This window comes from Pimephales promelas, chromosome 7 (genome assembly GCF_988280905.1).
Source record: "Pimephales promelas chromosome 7, fPimPro1.hap1.1, whole genome shotgun sequence".
In the NCBI taxonomy this organism is placed as follows: domain Eukaryota; kingdom Metazoa; phylum Chordata; class Actinopteri; order Cypriniformes; family Leuciscidae; genus Pimephales; species Pimephales promelas.
In genome coordinates this window covers 41,405,322-41,420,168 of record NC_142775.1, presented here as the reverse complement: position 1 = coordinate 41,420,168, position 14,847 = coordinate 41,405,322, and the positions used below count along the sequence as shown (strand labels likewise).

Genomic DNA, 14,847 nt, shown 5'->3' with positions numbered 1-14,847 from the left:
CCTCATTCTGTCACACTCTCCTCAAAAGTAAGTGTCCCAATGCACAACACATGTACACATGCATTATAGATACGCGAGTCATCACTCAGGCTCTCGTGGTGTGAAGGAAACACACCAATTTAGACGTGCACTTCTATCTTTATTGTAGAGTGACGGATAACGCAGAGATGAGAAGAGTCACAGTCACGTGATCGACATCAACCACACCTGACTTCATTATTCGGGTCGTGCTGATATATATATATATATATTTATGGATTGGAATCGGGCCAATTACGCAGTTTTATCCACGAACACCTGATGTTTGAGTGAGGATTCATGACCGGTGTTCTGACAATTCATGCTACCCATCGAGATTTGCTACTTACCGGTTATGCGCATGTGCAGACTCACAGTTTTTTTTTTTTTTTTTTTTTTTTTTTTTTTTTACAAAAGGTACATTTTCCTGTTATAATGTATAATTTCCCTTTAAAAATGCTTACTACCATATGAATATTTGTACGGTCAGCCAGCTGAAAAAGAATAACTGAAAGTTTCAGTTACTATGAGGAAAGGTGTACTTTGACAAGTCAAAGATGAATATTTTATGATAATTTTTACTTTTCACACCGTTTTAAAAATAAAAACAGTAGTCTACAGTATACAGTAGCTACTCATAACTTAGAATTGTATTATAATTGTATTTCATACGACTTTAATCGGCATTCTGTGATCAATTCGCGCTACGGTAGCATTTTTTGACAAGGCAGCAAAAATCGACAGAACACCGGCTTCACCTCATATATATACAATATATATATATATATATATATATATTTGTGCAGGAAAACACAGCACTTTATAATGGCTGACTGAGTCAAAAGACGGTTCTGTTCTGACCCGGAACGAGTCTCGGGTCTCTCTCACACACACAAACACACACAGCTTGTCTGCATAAAGTAGGATATTAAAATTGAAAACCACTCAGAAGTTTGGGATCAGAAAGATTTTATTTTATTTTTGTGCGGTAGGACATTAATACGCTACTTTTATTCATTCAATTAAGGTTTTGAGTCAAATAAATCCTGAACTTTTAATTCATCAAAGAATCATAAGAAATAAAATGTATGATGGTTTCCACAAAAATATGAAATGTTTCACATTTGGTTCAAAATTAGTGTATTATAACACACACACACATAATCTTGTATTTACAAAAACTAAAGTGACAGAAAGATCTGATCTAATGTGAACTTCTGAAACACGTGACGTTCCTCTCGCGGTCAGACGAGTCACTGACGTCAGAGAGCGGATCCGTGACCTTTGACCTCCTGAAACTCCTCTGTGACCTTTGACCTCCTGAAACTCCTCTGTGACCTTTGACCTCCTGAAACTCCGCTGTGACCTTTGACCTCCCGAAAGTCGTCCGTGACCTTTGACCTCCTGGAGCTCCTCTCGTCGGAGCAGACGCCGAGCGACGCCTGTCATCGGGATTAGACGCGATTAGAACAGAGGAGTCGCGGCACACACTCTTCCGTCTCACTAAACATATGCAAATGCCGCGGCTGAGCAGATTAACGCGCGCGCATGCAGGATTTATGGAGATGCTGTGCACAAGGTCACTCTCATGGAAAGTCAAACTCAAACTTCTCTCTCTGTCAGGGAGAATAACATGAAGAGTCCACAGTTCTCCTGCCGTCGCATCCCATTTCCTGACATACAACACACTTATCCATAATTCAGCTGTAAACAGTGTGTGTGTGTGTGTGTGTGTGTGTGTGTGTGAACCCGCCTCAGTTAACCCTTGTGCTGCATTAGATTTTTAACACCGTTGAGTGCATTAAGGACCAAAAATGGCCACATATTAAACATTGCCTAAAATATTATATATTATTATTATTTTCCACTTTTACCAAGTTAAATCTTTTAACCAGCATCAGTCCTCATCATAACTACCAAAAATGTATTCAATTTCAGGATTTTAACCCTTTAATTACCAGTTTTGTTTGCAAAACCATCAATTTGTATGAGGAAAAAACACAAAAATTCAATTATTTTCAATAAACTAAATGCAAAGAGAAAACTTTAGATTTGGATTATCACAGTCCCACTTTGCAAAAAATCCCACTTAGCGCGTTAGAGACCAAAAATGGCCACCTATTAAACATTGCCTATTGCCTAAAATAAGGTGCATTTCCACCCATAGGGAATAAATATGTAGTGACGTCATCTGGTGGAATACACTATATAATGCAAATATAATGCTTTTGCTTCAAAATGAAAGGATGTTTGTGCAAAAATCATGTTTCATGTATTACTGACAGCCTCAGATTTAAACAACGTTTTAATGGGTTTCAATGGGCCATTTTTGGTCTTTATGGTGCTGAGTGTTACTATTTGATCTACACAGTGTGTGTTATACATATTTTGCAAAATGGGATCACATTTTTTACATGTATCCAAAAAGTCACAATTTTGCCAAATTTCATACCATTTGCATTAAAACAGCCAAAATGGTCAAAGAAATTAAACTGCAAAAGACCAAAAATGTCCCTAATGCAGCATAAGGGTTAATCTACAGATCCGATCCCCTTTAATCGCTCTCAGTGCCGCGTTTACAGACGATGCTAATAAAAATGCTAACTCATTCTGCTGAGTTTCCTTTGTGTTTTTTGCATGATGTTGTGGAAATGAACCCCTGCACACACACACACACACTGATGTAATCTTAATGACAAGGCAACAGAGTAATTAAGATAAACTACAGTTAAGAATATAACATTTATAAAACATTCTATTCTACACACTGATCATCAGATCCTCAAGGGCATCCGAGATGTAGGTGTCTTTGTTTCTGCAGTATTTTTAATTTTGCCATTTTTCAGTCAAACCGTTGTTGTCTATCAGTCATACACTGGAGGCTAAGGGGGTCCACCAAAGAGCAGCACAGAGAAGTCCAAATTAAACATGATTTAATGACTCGTAAATGTAAGTACACATTGATGGCCTAAGACACGAAACGAGCGGTTTGTGTGAGAAAACCAACAGTATTTATATCGTTTTACCTCGTGTAATCACAGCCATGACAAAATGATCTGACGGCACGGGCGCTTCGGTCTGGAAGTGATCGTCACTCTTTGTTTATACAGAGATTTCGTAAGTTTTACCTTTCACTAAACATATTTAGATATACGGGAAACCGCAATGGAAGACGATTTCGGTATATCTAAATATGTTTAGCAAAAGGTAAAACTTCCGAAATCGAAGCGATCACTTCCGGCGTAACATTGAACTGATTCAGTTCGGTTCAGTTGGACATTGAACAACTGATTCAGATCACTTGGGGTAAAAACGATATAAATACTGTTGGTTTTCTCACACAAACCGCTCGTTTCGTGTCTTAGGCCATCAGTGTGTACTTACATTTACGAGTCATTAAATCATGTTTAATTTGGACTTCTCTGTGCTGCTCTTTGGTGGACCCCCTTAGCCTCCAGTGTATGACTGATAGACAACAACGGTTTGACTGAAAAATGTCCAAATTGAAAATACTGTGGAAACAAAGACACCTACATCTTGGATGCCCTTGGGGGAAGATAAAACATATCAAACATTAATTTCAAAGTGAACTATCCCTTTAATACTGAAGTGAAGCACGGCGGAAGTGAGAAGCGCGTCTCACCTGGAAGTGGTTCCTGAAGCGTTTGCTGGCGGCGTACAGAGCCGCGGGGTTGATGCAGGAGTTCACCGACGCCATGTTGAGGCCGATGTAGTCCAGAACAAGGAAAGCGCTAAAACAACATCACAGCGTCAAAATAGATCATCACATTCACAACAAACGCAAAGTGAGCGTTCACTGAAAGTCTACGGTCCCAAACACAGGATTTTAAAGGTGACACATTTGACACCAGATGTATTATAGCGTCTCCAAGATGTGTGTGTGAAATTTCAGCTCAAAATCCCAGATCATTTATTAAAGCTTGACATATTTAGCCCTTTTTGGGTGTGAGCAAAAATGCACCTTTTTGTGTGTCCCTTTAAATGCAAATGAGCTTTAGCTCCGCCTCCATTGAGAAGAAGGCGGGGCCTTCACACAGGCGGATCTGACTGATCCAGGATCAGGAGTAACGGAGAGACTCGGGGAGAGCTGCACTTGTACACGTTTCTGAATGTTAGCGGAGACGTTTGTGTAGTTGTTGTGGAGAAACACTGATCATCTCATCATCATGTTCAACTCTTCAGTTCCTGAGACAGTGTTTATAAGACAGCGCTGGTCACATGTAGTGTTCAGTGTGTGTGTGTGTGTGTGTGTGTTACCTCAGTAAGCTGCATCTGTCGGGGTCGTGCTCATCATAGATGGTTATCTTGAGGATCCGGCTGAGGTGAAGTGGGAACCAGCAGACGGCGAACACCAGAACCAGACAGAAGACGGTCCGGGCCGCCTCGCGCCTCTGCCACAACACACACACACACACACATCAAAACAAACATAGGAAAAAAGCTTTTAAAGAATAATAAATATGACCAATGCCATATGAGCAGTGTCTATGGTCACATCTAAACTGGACAAATCATGATTTACAGTAAAACAGCTTCAGTTCAAACAGGTTTTGACAAAAATAAAACTTTTATAAAATGATAAACCTCACATTTCAAGCCTTTAAACCATTTTTTTAAGAAAAGCGATGAGTCAAAATAAATTATAAATCATTATATTTACATTATTCTATTTTAAATATGTGATATGATATGTTTTGATTTTGCTTCTGTCTGATCCACGGCTCACAGTGTGAAGCGCTGAAGGAACTTATAAACTCTTCATCTCTACAGCACTGCTTTATACAGAGTTTTACAGCAGCTTTACGGTGAGAACAGGAGATTACAGTAACAGAGAATGTTTGGGCTTTACAGCAGATCTAGAATACAGTTATTTCGAAACACAGACCTGCTTCATGTGTGTGTCCAGAACGCTTCGGCTGAAGATCCTGCGGGTCATCAGGGAGTAGAAGACGGAGGTGCACACCAGCGGGACCAGGAAGTAAAACCCCAACAGCCACCAGTCTTTGGACACTTTATAAAACTAGAACAACACAACACAGAGTTACTGATGAACTGAAGCAGGGCATTATCAGACTGAAACCACGAGATGTTTATGAGGGAACGATCAACAGCTCCTCACATTCATATTACTCACCCTCTGATAAAATTTAATTGAATTAACAGAGTTTTTTACTTCATTGGAATGGTACGAAACTTGGTAAAGGTTTTGCACGTGCTTTGTGAACACACAAATAAATCATGGCCATGAAGTGAAGAGGTTTAATGGTCCTGAAACAATAGTACCATTTGTGCTGCTCGCGGTCAGAAACGAGCGCATTGGAAATGAATGAGAGTTTCCTCTAGTGGAAACGTGTGGAACTGCAGCCGAACACACACACACACACACACACTCTGAACGCTCGTTTACTGAGAAATCACACTCACGTGCAGAACACACACTGGTGAAGATTTATGGCCTTAATCTTTTTGCATATATAAAAGTTTGAAATAGTATTTTTGTGCATTTTTAATAACAATAAAAGTTCTGTTACTTTTTAAAGTTAACTTAAGTTTTTTTACTTCAGCAATAATCTGCCAAGTTTCGTCTATGTAAATAGAAACTTAAGTCTGTATTCTAAAGAATTCAAGATTTACGACAATTTAAATTGGAAATTGATTTTATAAATACAGATTAAATATAATTTAGTATAAAAAAAAAAATCGCATAAAAATACAAGGAGGGTGTGTCTCTGCATGAAGGATGAGGACTGTAGAGGATGAAGGGGGGTGTGTCTCAGTGTATCTGCATGAAGGATGAGGACTGTAGAGGATGAAGGGGGTGTGTCTCAGTGTACCTGCATGAAGGATGAGGACTGTAGAGGATGAAGGGGGGTGTGTCTCAGTGTACCTGCATGAAGGATGAGGACTGTAGAGGATGAAGGGGGTGTGTCTCAGTGTATCTGCATGAAGGATGAGGACTGTAGAGGATGAAGGGGGTGTGTCTCAGTGTACCTGCATGAAGGATGAGGACTGTAGAGGATGAAGGGGGTGTGTCTCAGTGTATCTGCATGAAGGATGAGGACTGTAGAGGATGAAGGGGGTGTGTCTCAGTGTACCTGCATGAAGGATGAGGACTGTAGAGGATGAAGGGGGGTGTGTCTCAGTGTACCTGCATGAAGGATGAGGACTGTAGAGGATGAAGGGGGTGTGTCTCAGTGTACCTGCATGAAGGATGAGGACTGTAGAGGATGAAGGGGGGTGTGTCTCAGTGTATCTGCATGAAGGATGAGGACTGTAGAGGATGAAGGGGGGTGTGTCTCAGTGTATCTGCATGAAGGATGAGGACTGTAGAGGATGAAGGGGGTGTGTCTCAGTGTACCTGCATGAAGGATGAGGACTGTAGAGGATGAAGGGGGGTGTGTCTCAGTGTACCTGCATGAAGGATGAGGACTGTAGAGGATGAAGGGGGTGTGTCTCAGTGTATCTGCATGAAGGATGAGGACTGTAGAGGATGAAGGGGGTGTGTCTCAGTGTACCTGCATGAAGGATGAGGACTGTAGAGGATGAAGGGGGTGTGTCTCAGTGTATCTGCATGAAGGATGAGGACTGTAGAGGATGAAGGGGGGTGTGTCTCAGTGTATCTGCATGAAGGATGAGGACTGTAGAGGATGAAGGGGGGTGTGTCTCAGTGTACCTGCATGAAGGATGAGGACTGTAGAGGATGAAGGGGGGTGTGTCTCAGTGTATCTGCATGAAGGATGAGGACTGTAGAGGATGAAGGGGGTGTGTCTCAGTGTATCTGCATGAAGGATGAGGACTGTAGAGGATGAAGGGGGGTGTGTCTCAGTGTACCTGCATGAAGGATGAGGACTGTAGAGGATGAAGGGGGGTGTGTCTCAGTGTACCTGCATGAAGGATGAGGACTGTAGAGGATGAAGGGGGTGTGTCTCAGTGTATCTGCATGAAGGATGAGGACTGTAGAGGATGAAGGGGGTGTGTCTCAGTGTATCTGCATGAAGGATGAGGACTGTAGAGGATGAAGGGGGGTGTGTCTCAGTGTACCTGCATGAAGGATGAGGACTGTAGAGGATGAAGGGGGGTGTGTCTCAGTGTACCTGCATGAAGGATGAGGACTGTAGAGGATGAAGGGGGGTGTGTCTCAGTGTACCTGCATGAAGGATGAGGACTGTAGAGGATGAAGGGGGTGTGTCTCAGTGTATCTGCATGAAGGATGAGGACTGTAGAGGATGAAGGGGGGTGTGTCTCAGTGTACCTGCATGAAGGATGAGGACTGTAGAGGATGAAGGGGGTGTGTCTCAGTGTATCTGCATGAAGGATGAGGACTGTAGAGGATGAAGGGGGGTGTGTCTCAGTGTACCTGCATGAAGGATGAGGACTGTAGAGGATGAAGGGGGTGTGTCTCAGTGTATCTGCATGAAGGATGAGGACTGTAGAGGATGAAGGGGGTGTGTCTCAGTGTACCTGCATGAAGGATGAGGACTGTAGAGGATGAAGGGGGGTGTGTCTCAGTGTATCTGCATGAAGGATGAGGACTGTAGAGGATGAAGGGGGTGTGTCTCAGTGTATCTGCATGAAGGATGAGGACTGTAGAGGATGAAGGGGGTGTGTCTCAGTGTACCTGCATGAAGGATGAGGACTGTAGAGGATGAAGGGGGGTGTGTCTCAGTGTACCTGCATGAAGGATGAGGACTGTAGAGGATGAAGGGGGGTGTGTCTCAGTGTATCTGCATGAAGGATGAGGACTGTAGAGGATGAAGGGGGTGTGTCTCAGTGTATCTGCATGAAGGATGAGGACTGTAGAGGATGAAGGGGGGTGTGTCTCAGTGTACCTGCATGAAGGATGAGGACTGTAGAGGATGAAGGGGGGTGTGTCTCAGTGTACCTGCATGAAGGATGAGGACTGTAGAGGATGAAGGGGGGTGTGTCTCAGTGTACCTGCATGAAGGATGAGGACTGTAGAGGATGAAGGGGGGTGTGTCTCAGTGTATCTGCATGAAGGATGAGGACTGTAGAGGATGAAGGGGGTGTGTCTCAGTGTATCTGCATGAAGGATGAGGACTGTAGAGGATGAAGGGGGTGTGTCTCAGTGTACCTGCATGAAGGATGAGGACTGTAGAGGATGAAGGGGGGTGTGTCTCAGTGTACCTGCATGAAGGATGAGGACTGTAGAGGATGAAGGGGGGTGTGTCTCAGTGTATCTGCATGAAGGATGAGGACTGTAGAGGATGAAGGGGGGTGTGTCTCAGTGTATCTGCATGAAGGATGAGGACTGTAGAGGATGAAGGGGGTGTGTCTCAGTGTATCTGCATGAAGGATGAGGACTGTAGAGGATGAAGGGGGGTGTGTCTCAGTGTACCTGCATGAAGGATGAGGACTGTAGAGGATGAAGGGGGTGTGTCTCAGTGTATCTGCATGAAGGATGAGGACTGTAGAGGATGAAGGGGGTGTGTCTCAGTGTATCTGCAGGAAGGATGAGGACTGTAGAGGATGAAGGGGGGTGTGTCTCAGTGTATCTGCATGAAGGATGAGGACTGTAGAGGATGAAGGGGGGTGTGTCTCAGTGTACCTGCATGAAGGATGAGGACTGTAGAGGATGAAGGGGGGTGTGTCTCAGTGTATCTGCATGAAGGATGAGGACTGTAGAGGATGAAGGGGGGTGTGTCTCAGTGTACCTGCATGAAGGATGAGGACTGTAGAGGATGAAGGGGGGTGTGTCTCAGTGTACCTGCATGAAGGATGAGGACTGTAGAGGATGAAGGGGGGTGTGTCTCAGTGTACCTGCATGAAGGATGAGGACTGTAGAGGATGAAGGGGGGTGTGTCTCAGTGTACCTGCATGAAGGATGAGGACTGTAGAGGATGAAGGGGGGTGTGTCTCAGTGTATCTGCATGAAGGATGAGGACTGTAGAGGATGAAGGGGGGTGTGTCTCAGTGTATCTGCATGAAGGATGAGGACTGTAGAGGATGAAGGGGGTGTGTCTCAGTGTATCTGCATGAAGGATGAGGACTGTAGAGGATGAAGGGGGGTGTGTCTCAGTGTACCTGCATGAAGGATGAGGACTGTAGAGGATGAAGGGGGTGTGTCTCAGTGTATCTGCATGAAGGATGAGGACTGTAGAGGATGAAGGGGGGTGTGTCTCAGTGTACCTGCATGAAGGATGAGGACTGTAGAGGATGAAGGGGGTGTGTCTCAGTGTATCTGCATGAAGGATGAGGACTGTAGAGGATGAAGGGGGTGTGTCTCAGTGTATCTGCAGGAAGGATGAGGACTGTAGAGGATGAAGGGGGGTGTGTCTCAGTGTATCTGCATGAAGGATGAGGACTGTAGAGGATGAAGGGGGGTGTGTCTCAGTGTACCTGCATGAAGGATGAGGACTGTAGAGGATGAAGGGGGGTGTGTCTCAGTGTATCTGCATGAAGGATGAGGACTGTAGAGGATGAAGGGGGGTGTGTCTCAGTGTACCTGCATGAAGGATGAGGACTGTAGAGGATGAAGGGGGGTGTGTCTCAGTGTATCTGCATGAAGGATGAGGACTGTAGAGGATGAAGGGGGGTGTGTCTCAGTGTACCTGCATGAAGGATGAGGACTGTAGAGGATGAAGGGGGGTGTGTCTCAGTGTACCTGCATGAAGGATGAGGACTGTAGAGGATGAAGGAGACAGATCCGCAGACGCTGGCCTCTGTAATCCATCTCCATCAGGTCGAACGCCACGGCCTCGGGAACGGCCAGGAGAGTCGAGATCGTCCATATTAAACACACCTGGACTGCGATCCACCTGGGAAAACCCGGAGCTTTGGTCCGAGTCCTGGATGAGACGATCCGGTACCTTCAGAACGACACGCTTCTACATTAGTGGCCAGATTACACCAAATAAGTGTCTGTGATCAGACAAATAATCCCTGCAGCTCCTTCATGTTCTTGATCAAATTCTTTATAATTTTCTTTTTTATGCATTGCTTTAAAAAAAATATATGTTTTCTGATATGAGATACAAAATAATCCAAGTTAGGTCAAAAGTAATAAAAAATGGTGTAATTGATAGATTGCATTACTAACTACATTTTTTGTGATGAATTCTACTGTTCAAAAGTATTTTTATCTGAAATTAATACTTTTATTCATCAAAGAAGCATGAAATTGATCAAAAGTGATATTAAAAACATTTATAATGTTACAAAAGATACTATTTCTGTTCAACTCTATTCATCAGGGAATCCTGAAAAAAAAATGCATGACGGTTTTTATATATATATAAAAAACAATTTTCTTTTCAACACTGATAATAATCATAAATGTGTGTTGATCATCAGATCCTCATATTAGAGTGATTTGTGAAGGATCATGTGACACTGAAGACTGGAGTAAATAATGATAAATTCAGCTTTGATGATTATATTGATAAAATACACTTTACTGTTCACAAACAGCTGATTTACACTGGAGAAGTATAAAAAAAATGACAGTACTTTTGATCAATTAAGTGAAGCCTTCGTGAGCAGAAGAGACTCTTCAAGAAACATTTACAAATCTTACCGACCCAAACAGTAATGAAATCTGTAATAATCGACAGACTAAAATTTGTAAGTAACTCATTTAAATAGAAAACATGTTTTAGACACTTCGTCCAGCTCTTCTAGGGGGACAAAGAGGCGTTCCCAGCGTGTCCGAGGTCTTCCCCGGGGTCTCCGCCCAGTGGGACGTGCCCGAACACCTCCTCGGGGAGGCATCCAGGAGGCATCCGGTACAGATGCCCGAGCCCCCTCAGCTGACCCCTCTCGATGTGGAGGAGCAGCGGCTCTACTCTGAGCTCCTCCCGAGTGACCGAGCTCCTCACCCTATCTCTAAGGGATCGCCCGGCCACCCTGCGGAGAAAGCTCATTTCGGCCGCCTGTATCCGAGATCTTGTCCTTTCGGTCATGACCCAAAGCTCATGACCATAGGTGAGAGTAGGAACATAGATTGACCATTAAATCAAGAGCTTTGCCTTACAGCTCATCTCTTTCTTCACCACAACAGACCGGTACATCGACCGCATTACTGCTGAAGCTGCACCGATCCGTCTGTCAATCTCCCGTTCCATCCTTCCCTCACTCGGGAACAAAACCCCAAGATACTTAAACTCCTCCACTTGAGGAAGGATCTCTCCACCAACCTGAAGTGGGAAAGCCACCCTTTTCCGACTGAGAAACTGCCACCTTACCGACCGTGGTGGAGGCGTTTGAGTACCCGGATGACCCTATGAGCTATGTTGTCTGGGGCTGTATCCCCCTGGTAGGGTCTCCCAAGGCAAACAGGTCCTTGGTGACGGGTCAGACTAAGAGCGGTTAAAAACCCTTAAAAACCCTGGAGCCAGGCCCGAGGATGGGGCTCGTATGCGAGCGGCTGGGCCTCTCCCCATGGGGTCCAAGCAGCGACGTGGGGTCGCCTTCCCGTGGGCCCACCACCTGCAGGAGGGACCGTAAGGGGCCGGTGCGTAGTGGATCGGGCAGCAGTCGAAGGCGGGGGCCTCGGCAACCCGATTCCTGGACACGGAAACTAGCTCTAGGGATGTAAAATTCAATATGAAACAATAAAGAAGCACTGATCTAAAAGACTCACCGGTCGATACTCAGAGCGCAGAGACTCAGGACTGTGATTCCCACCGAGGCTTTCTGGATAAACGGCAGGAGTTTGCAGATCAGGACACCGAACGGCCAATCCTCCGCCAGGAGCTGCAGAAAGGTACAGTAGAGTTAGAGTACAGTAGAGCTAGAGTACAGTAAAGGTACAGTAGAGTACAGTAGAGTTAGAGTAGTGTAGAGTACAGTAGAGCTAGAGTAGTGTAGAGTACAGTAAAGGTAGAGTACAGTAGTGTAGAGTACAGTAAAGGTAGAGTACAGTAGTGTAGAGTACAGTAGTGTAGAGTACAGTAAAGGTAGAGTACAGTAGTGTAGAGTACAGTAAAGGTAGAGTACGGTAAAGGTAGAGTACAGTAGTGTAGAGTACAGTAAAGGTAGAGTACGGTAAAGGTAGAGTACAGTAGTGTAGAGTACAGTAGAAGTACAGTAGAGACACTACAGTAGAGGTAGAGTACAGTATAGGTACAGTAGAGTACAGTAAAGGTAGAGTACAGTAGAGTACACTTCAGTAGAGGTAGAGTACAGTAGGGTACAGAAGAAGTACAGTATAGGTACAGTAGAGGGCGCCACTCAAACAAACATTTCAGCTGCTGCTGTTCTGGGTAAAAGAACAATAAGATGCAAGAGAAAAAAGTTTAACACTTACTTCACCAATAAAAACAAAAAAATCTATCGTTATTTTTGTTTCTGATTTAATTGAATCATCGAAGGTCAGAAGCAAGTACATTAGTCAATAAAGTGGCATTAAATGCATAAAAATGTATTTTGGTGCTTTTATTCATTTTGAGGAATATTGAATCCTTTTTTTGTGCATGTAAATGCTCACATTTAGTCTAGAACTACAATGACCATCATGTTCACACACACACACACACACACACACACACACACACACAACGCCTCTGCGCTTCAATTTGTCTTAACATTGGGACAGGAGAGCTGTCTGTTAATAGATGACAATTTTAAAAGTAACGCGTTACTTTAGTTACTTGAAAGAGTAATCTGATTCCGTAACTCAAGTTACTTGTAATGAGTTACCCCAACATTGGGTACCTTATAAACATTGATGGGAATCGCGATGACGATGTGCAGGAGATCTCCCAGAGCCAGACTGCTGATGAGAATATTGGGTCCAGTTCTCATGCTTTTGTGTTCTGTGATGATCCTCAGAAGAGTCACGTTTCCCAGCATTCCGAGCAGCAGCACCAGAACCGAGACCACACTGTTGATGTACTTGAAGGCGTCTCTGATCCGCACCGGTGCCGAGCACATCCGGGTCCTGTTCCTGGTGCTGTCCGGGGAGTTCCACTGGGTTCTGTTCCCGGTGCTGTCAGGGGAGTTCCTCCGGGTTCTGTTCCTGGAGCTGTCTGAGGAGTTCCACCAGGTTCTGTTCCCGGTGTTTTCAGTGGATTTCCTCTGGGTTCTGTTCCCGGTGCCGTCCGGGGAGTTCCACCAGGTTCTGTTCCCAGTGCTTTCAGGGGAGTTCCACCAGGTTCTGTTCCAGGTACTGTCCAGGGAGTTCCACCAGGTTCTGTTCCAGGTACTGTCCAGGGAGTTCCACCAGGTTCTGTTCCAGGTACTGTCCAGGGAGTTCCACCAGGTTCTGTTCCAGGTACTGTCCAGGGAGTTCCACCAGGTTCTGTTCCAGGTACTGTCCAGGGAGTTCCACCAGGTTCTGTTCCAGGTACTGTCCAGGGAGTTCCACCAGGTTCTGTTCCCGGTGCTTTCAGGGGAGTTCCACCAGGTTCTGTTCCAGGTACTGTCCAGGGAGTTCCACCAGGTTCTGTTCCAGGTACTGTCCAGGGAGTTCCACCAGGTTCTGTTCCAGGTACTGTCCAGGGAGTTCCACCAGGTTCTGTTCCCGGTGCTTTCAGGGGAGTTCCACCAGGTTCTGTTCCAGGTACTGTCCAGGGAGTTCCACCAGGTTCTGTTCCAGGTACTGTCCAGGGAGTTCCACCAGGTTCTGTTCCTGGTGCTTTCAGGGGAGTTCCACCAGGTTCTGTTCCCGGTGCTTTCAGGGGAGTTCCACCAGGTTCTGTTCCAGGTACTGTCCAGGGAGTTCCACCAGGTTCTGTTCCAGGTACTGTCCAGGGAGTTCCACCCTGGTTCTGTTCCAGGTACTGTCCAGGGAGTTCCACCAGGTTCTGTTCCCGGTGCTTTCAGGGGAGTTCCACCAGGTTCTGTTCCAGGTACTTTCCAGGGAGTTCCACCAGGTTCTGTTCCAGGTACTGTCCAGGGAGTTCCACCAGGTTCTGTTCCAGGTACTGTCCAGGGAGTTCCACCAGGTTCTGTTCCAGGTACTGTCCAGGGAGTTCCACCAGGTTCTGTTCTCGGTGCTTTCAGGGGAGTTCCACCAGGTTCTGTTCCAGGTACTGTCCAGGGAGTTCCACCAGGTTCTGTTCCCGGTGCCGTCCAGGGAGTTACACCAGGTTCTGTTCCCGGTGCTTTCATGGGAGTTCCACCAGGTTCTGTTCCAGGTGCCGTCCAGGGAGTTCCACGAGATGTTCTTTACTCCCGGATCTGCAGTCTGAGCACTAATGAACCCAGCAGAACTATAAACACACAGCAATAACAGCACCGTGACGGAGACCAACATGTCGAAGACTCTGAGAGAAATCCGGCTCTAATCGGGTCTCATGCTGAAGAATAATGTTTGAGATGCTTGTTCCCTGCAGCTCTTGAGTCTTGTAGGTGAAGGTGTATGTTTATATACACGAGTGTGTGTGTGTGTGTGTTTATATACGCAAGTCTTTTGACAGCGGCTCAATAAATCATGTGTTTTTGCCCGATCTCAGACTCAGTGTGTCATTCAAACACCTGCGGGTCGAGACACTGTTTCCAGTGTGATCTTGCCTCCATGAAGCCGTATATGCAACGCTTTCACAGGATTCACACACACACACACACACACACACACACAGTCAGTGCTGCTCATTCTTCCTGGTGTGTCCAGATGTTCACAGGCTTTACTAAACACTGAGTGATTAAACAGCTGTGAATGTGTTGAACACAAACACACCATCCATCCGTTCAGAAAATGATAATAATATAATGATAACAAATACTATAGAATTCGTAGACAATAGTAAAAGTTTTTGGGGCAGACCTGACCTGTTGAACAGAGATGGTATTCATCCCTCCTGGGCTGGTGCTGCTCTTCTCTCTAGTCTTAGAGCTCAAACGTGACGA

General features: G+C 45.1%; 1 protein-coding gene across 1 annotated transcript; it reads right to left on the bottom strand.

Annotated features, from left to right (window-relative positions):
• Positions 1-976: 976 nt before the first annotated feature.
• On the bottom strand, positions 977-14,761 carry ednrbb (endothelin receptor type Bb). The gene is made up of 8 exons (XM_089133524.1): positions 13,759-14,761; positions 12,712-13,721; positions 11,639-11,751; positions 9,662-9,866; positions 4,925-5,059; positions 4,297-4,430; positions 3,662-3,770; positions 977-1,460 (listed from the first exon to the last, which is right to left on the bottom strand). The coding sequence occupies exons 1-8, from the start codon at positions 14,252-14,254 to the stop codon at positions 1,281-1,283; spliced, it is 2,382 nt and encodes a 793-aa protein (XP_088989650.1). The 5' UTR covers positions 14,255-14,761; the 3' UTR covers positions 977-1,280.
• Positions 14,762-14,847: the final 86 nt, after the last annotated feature.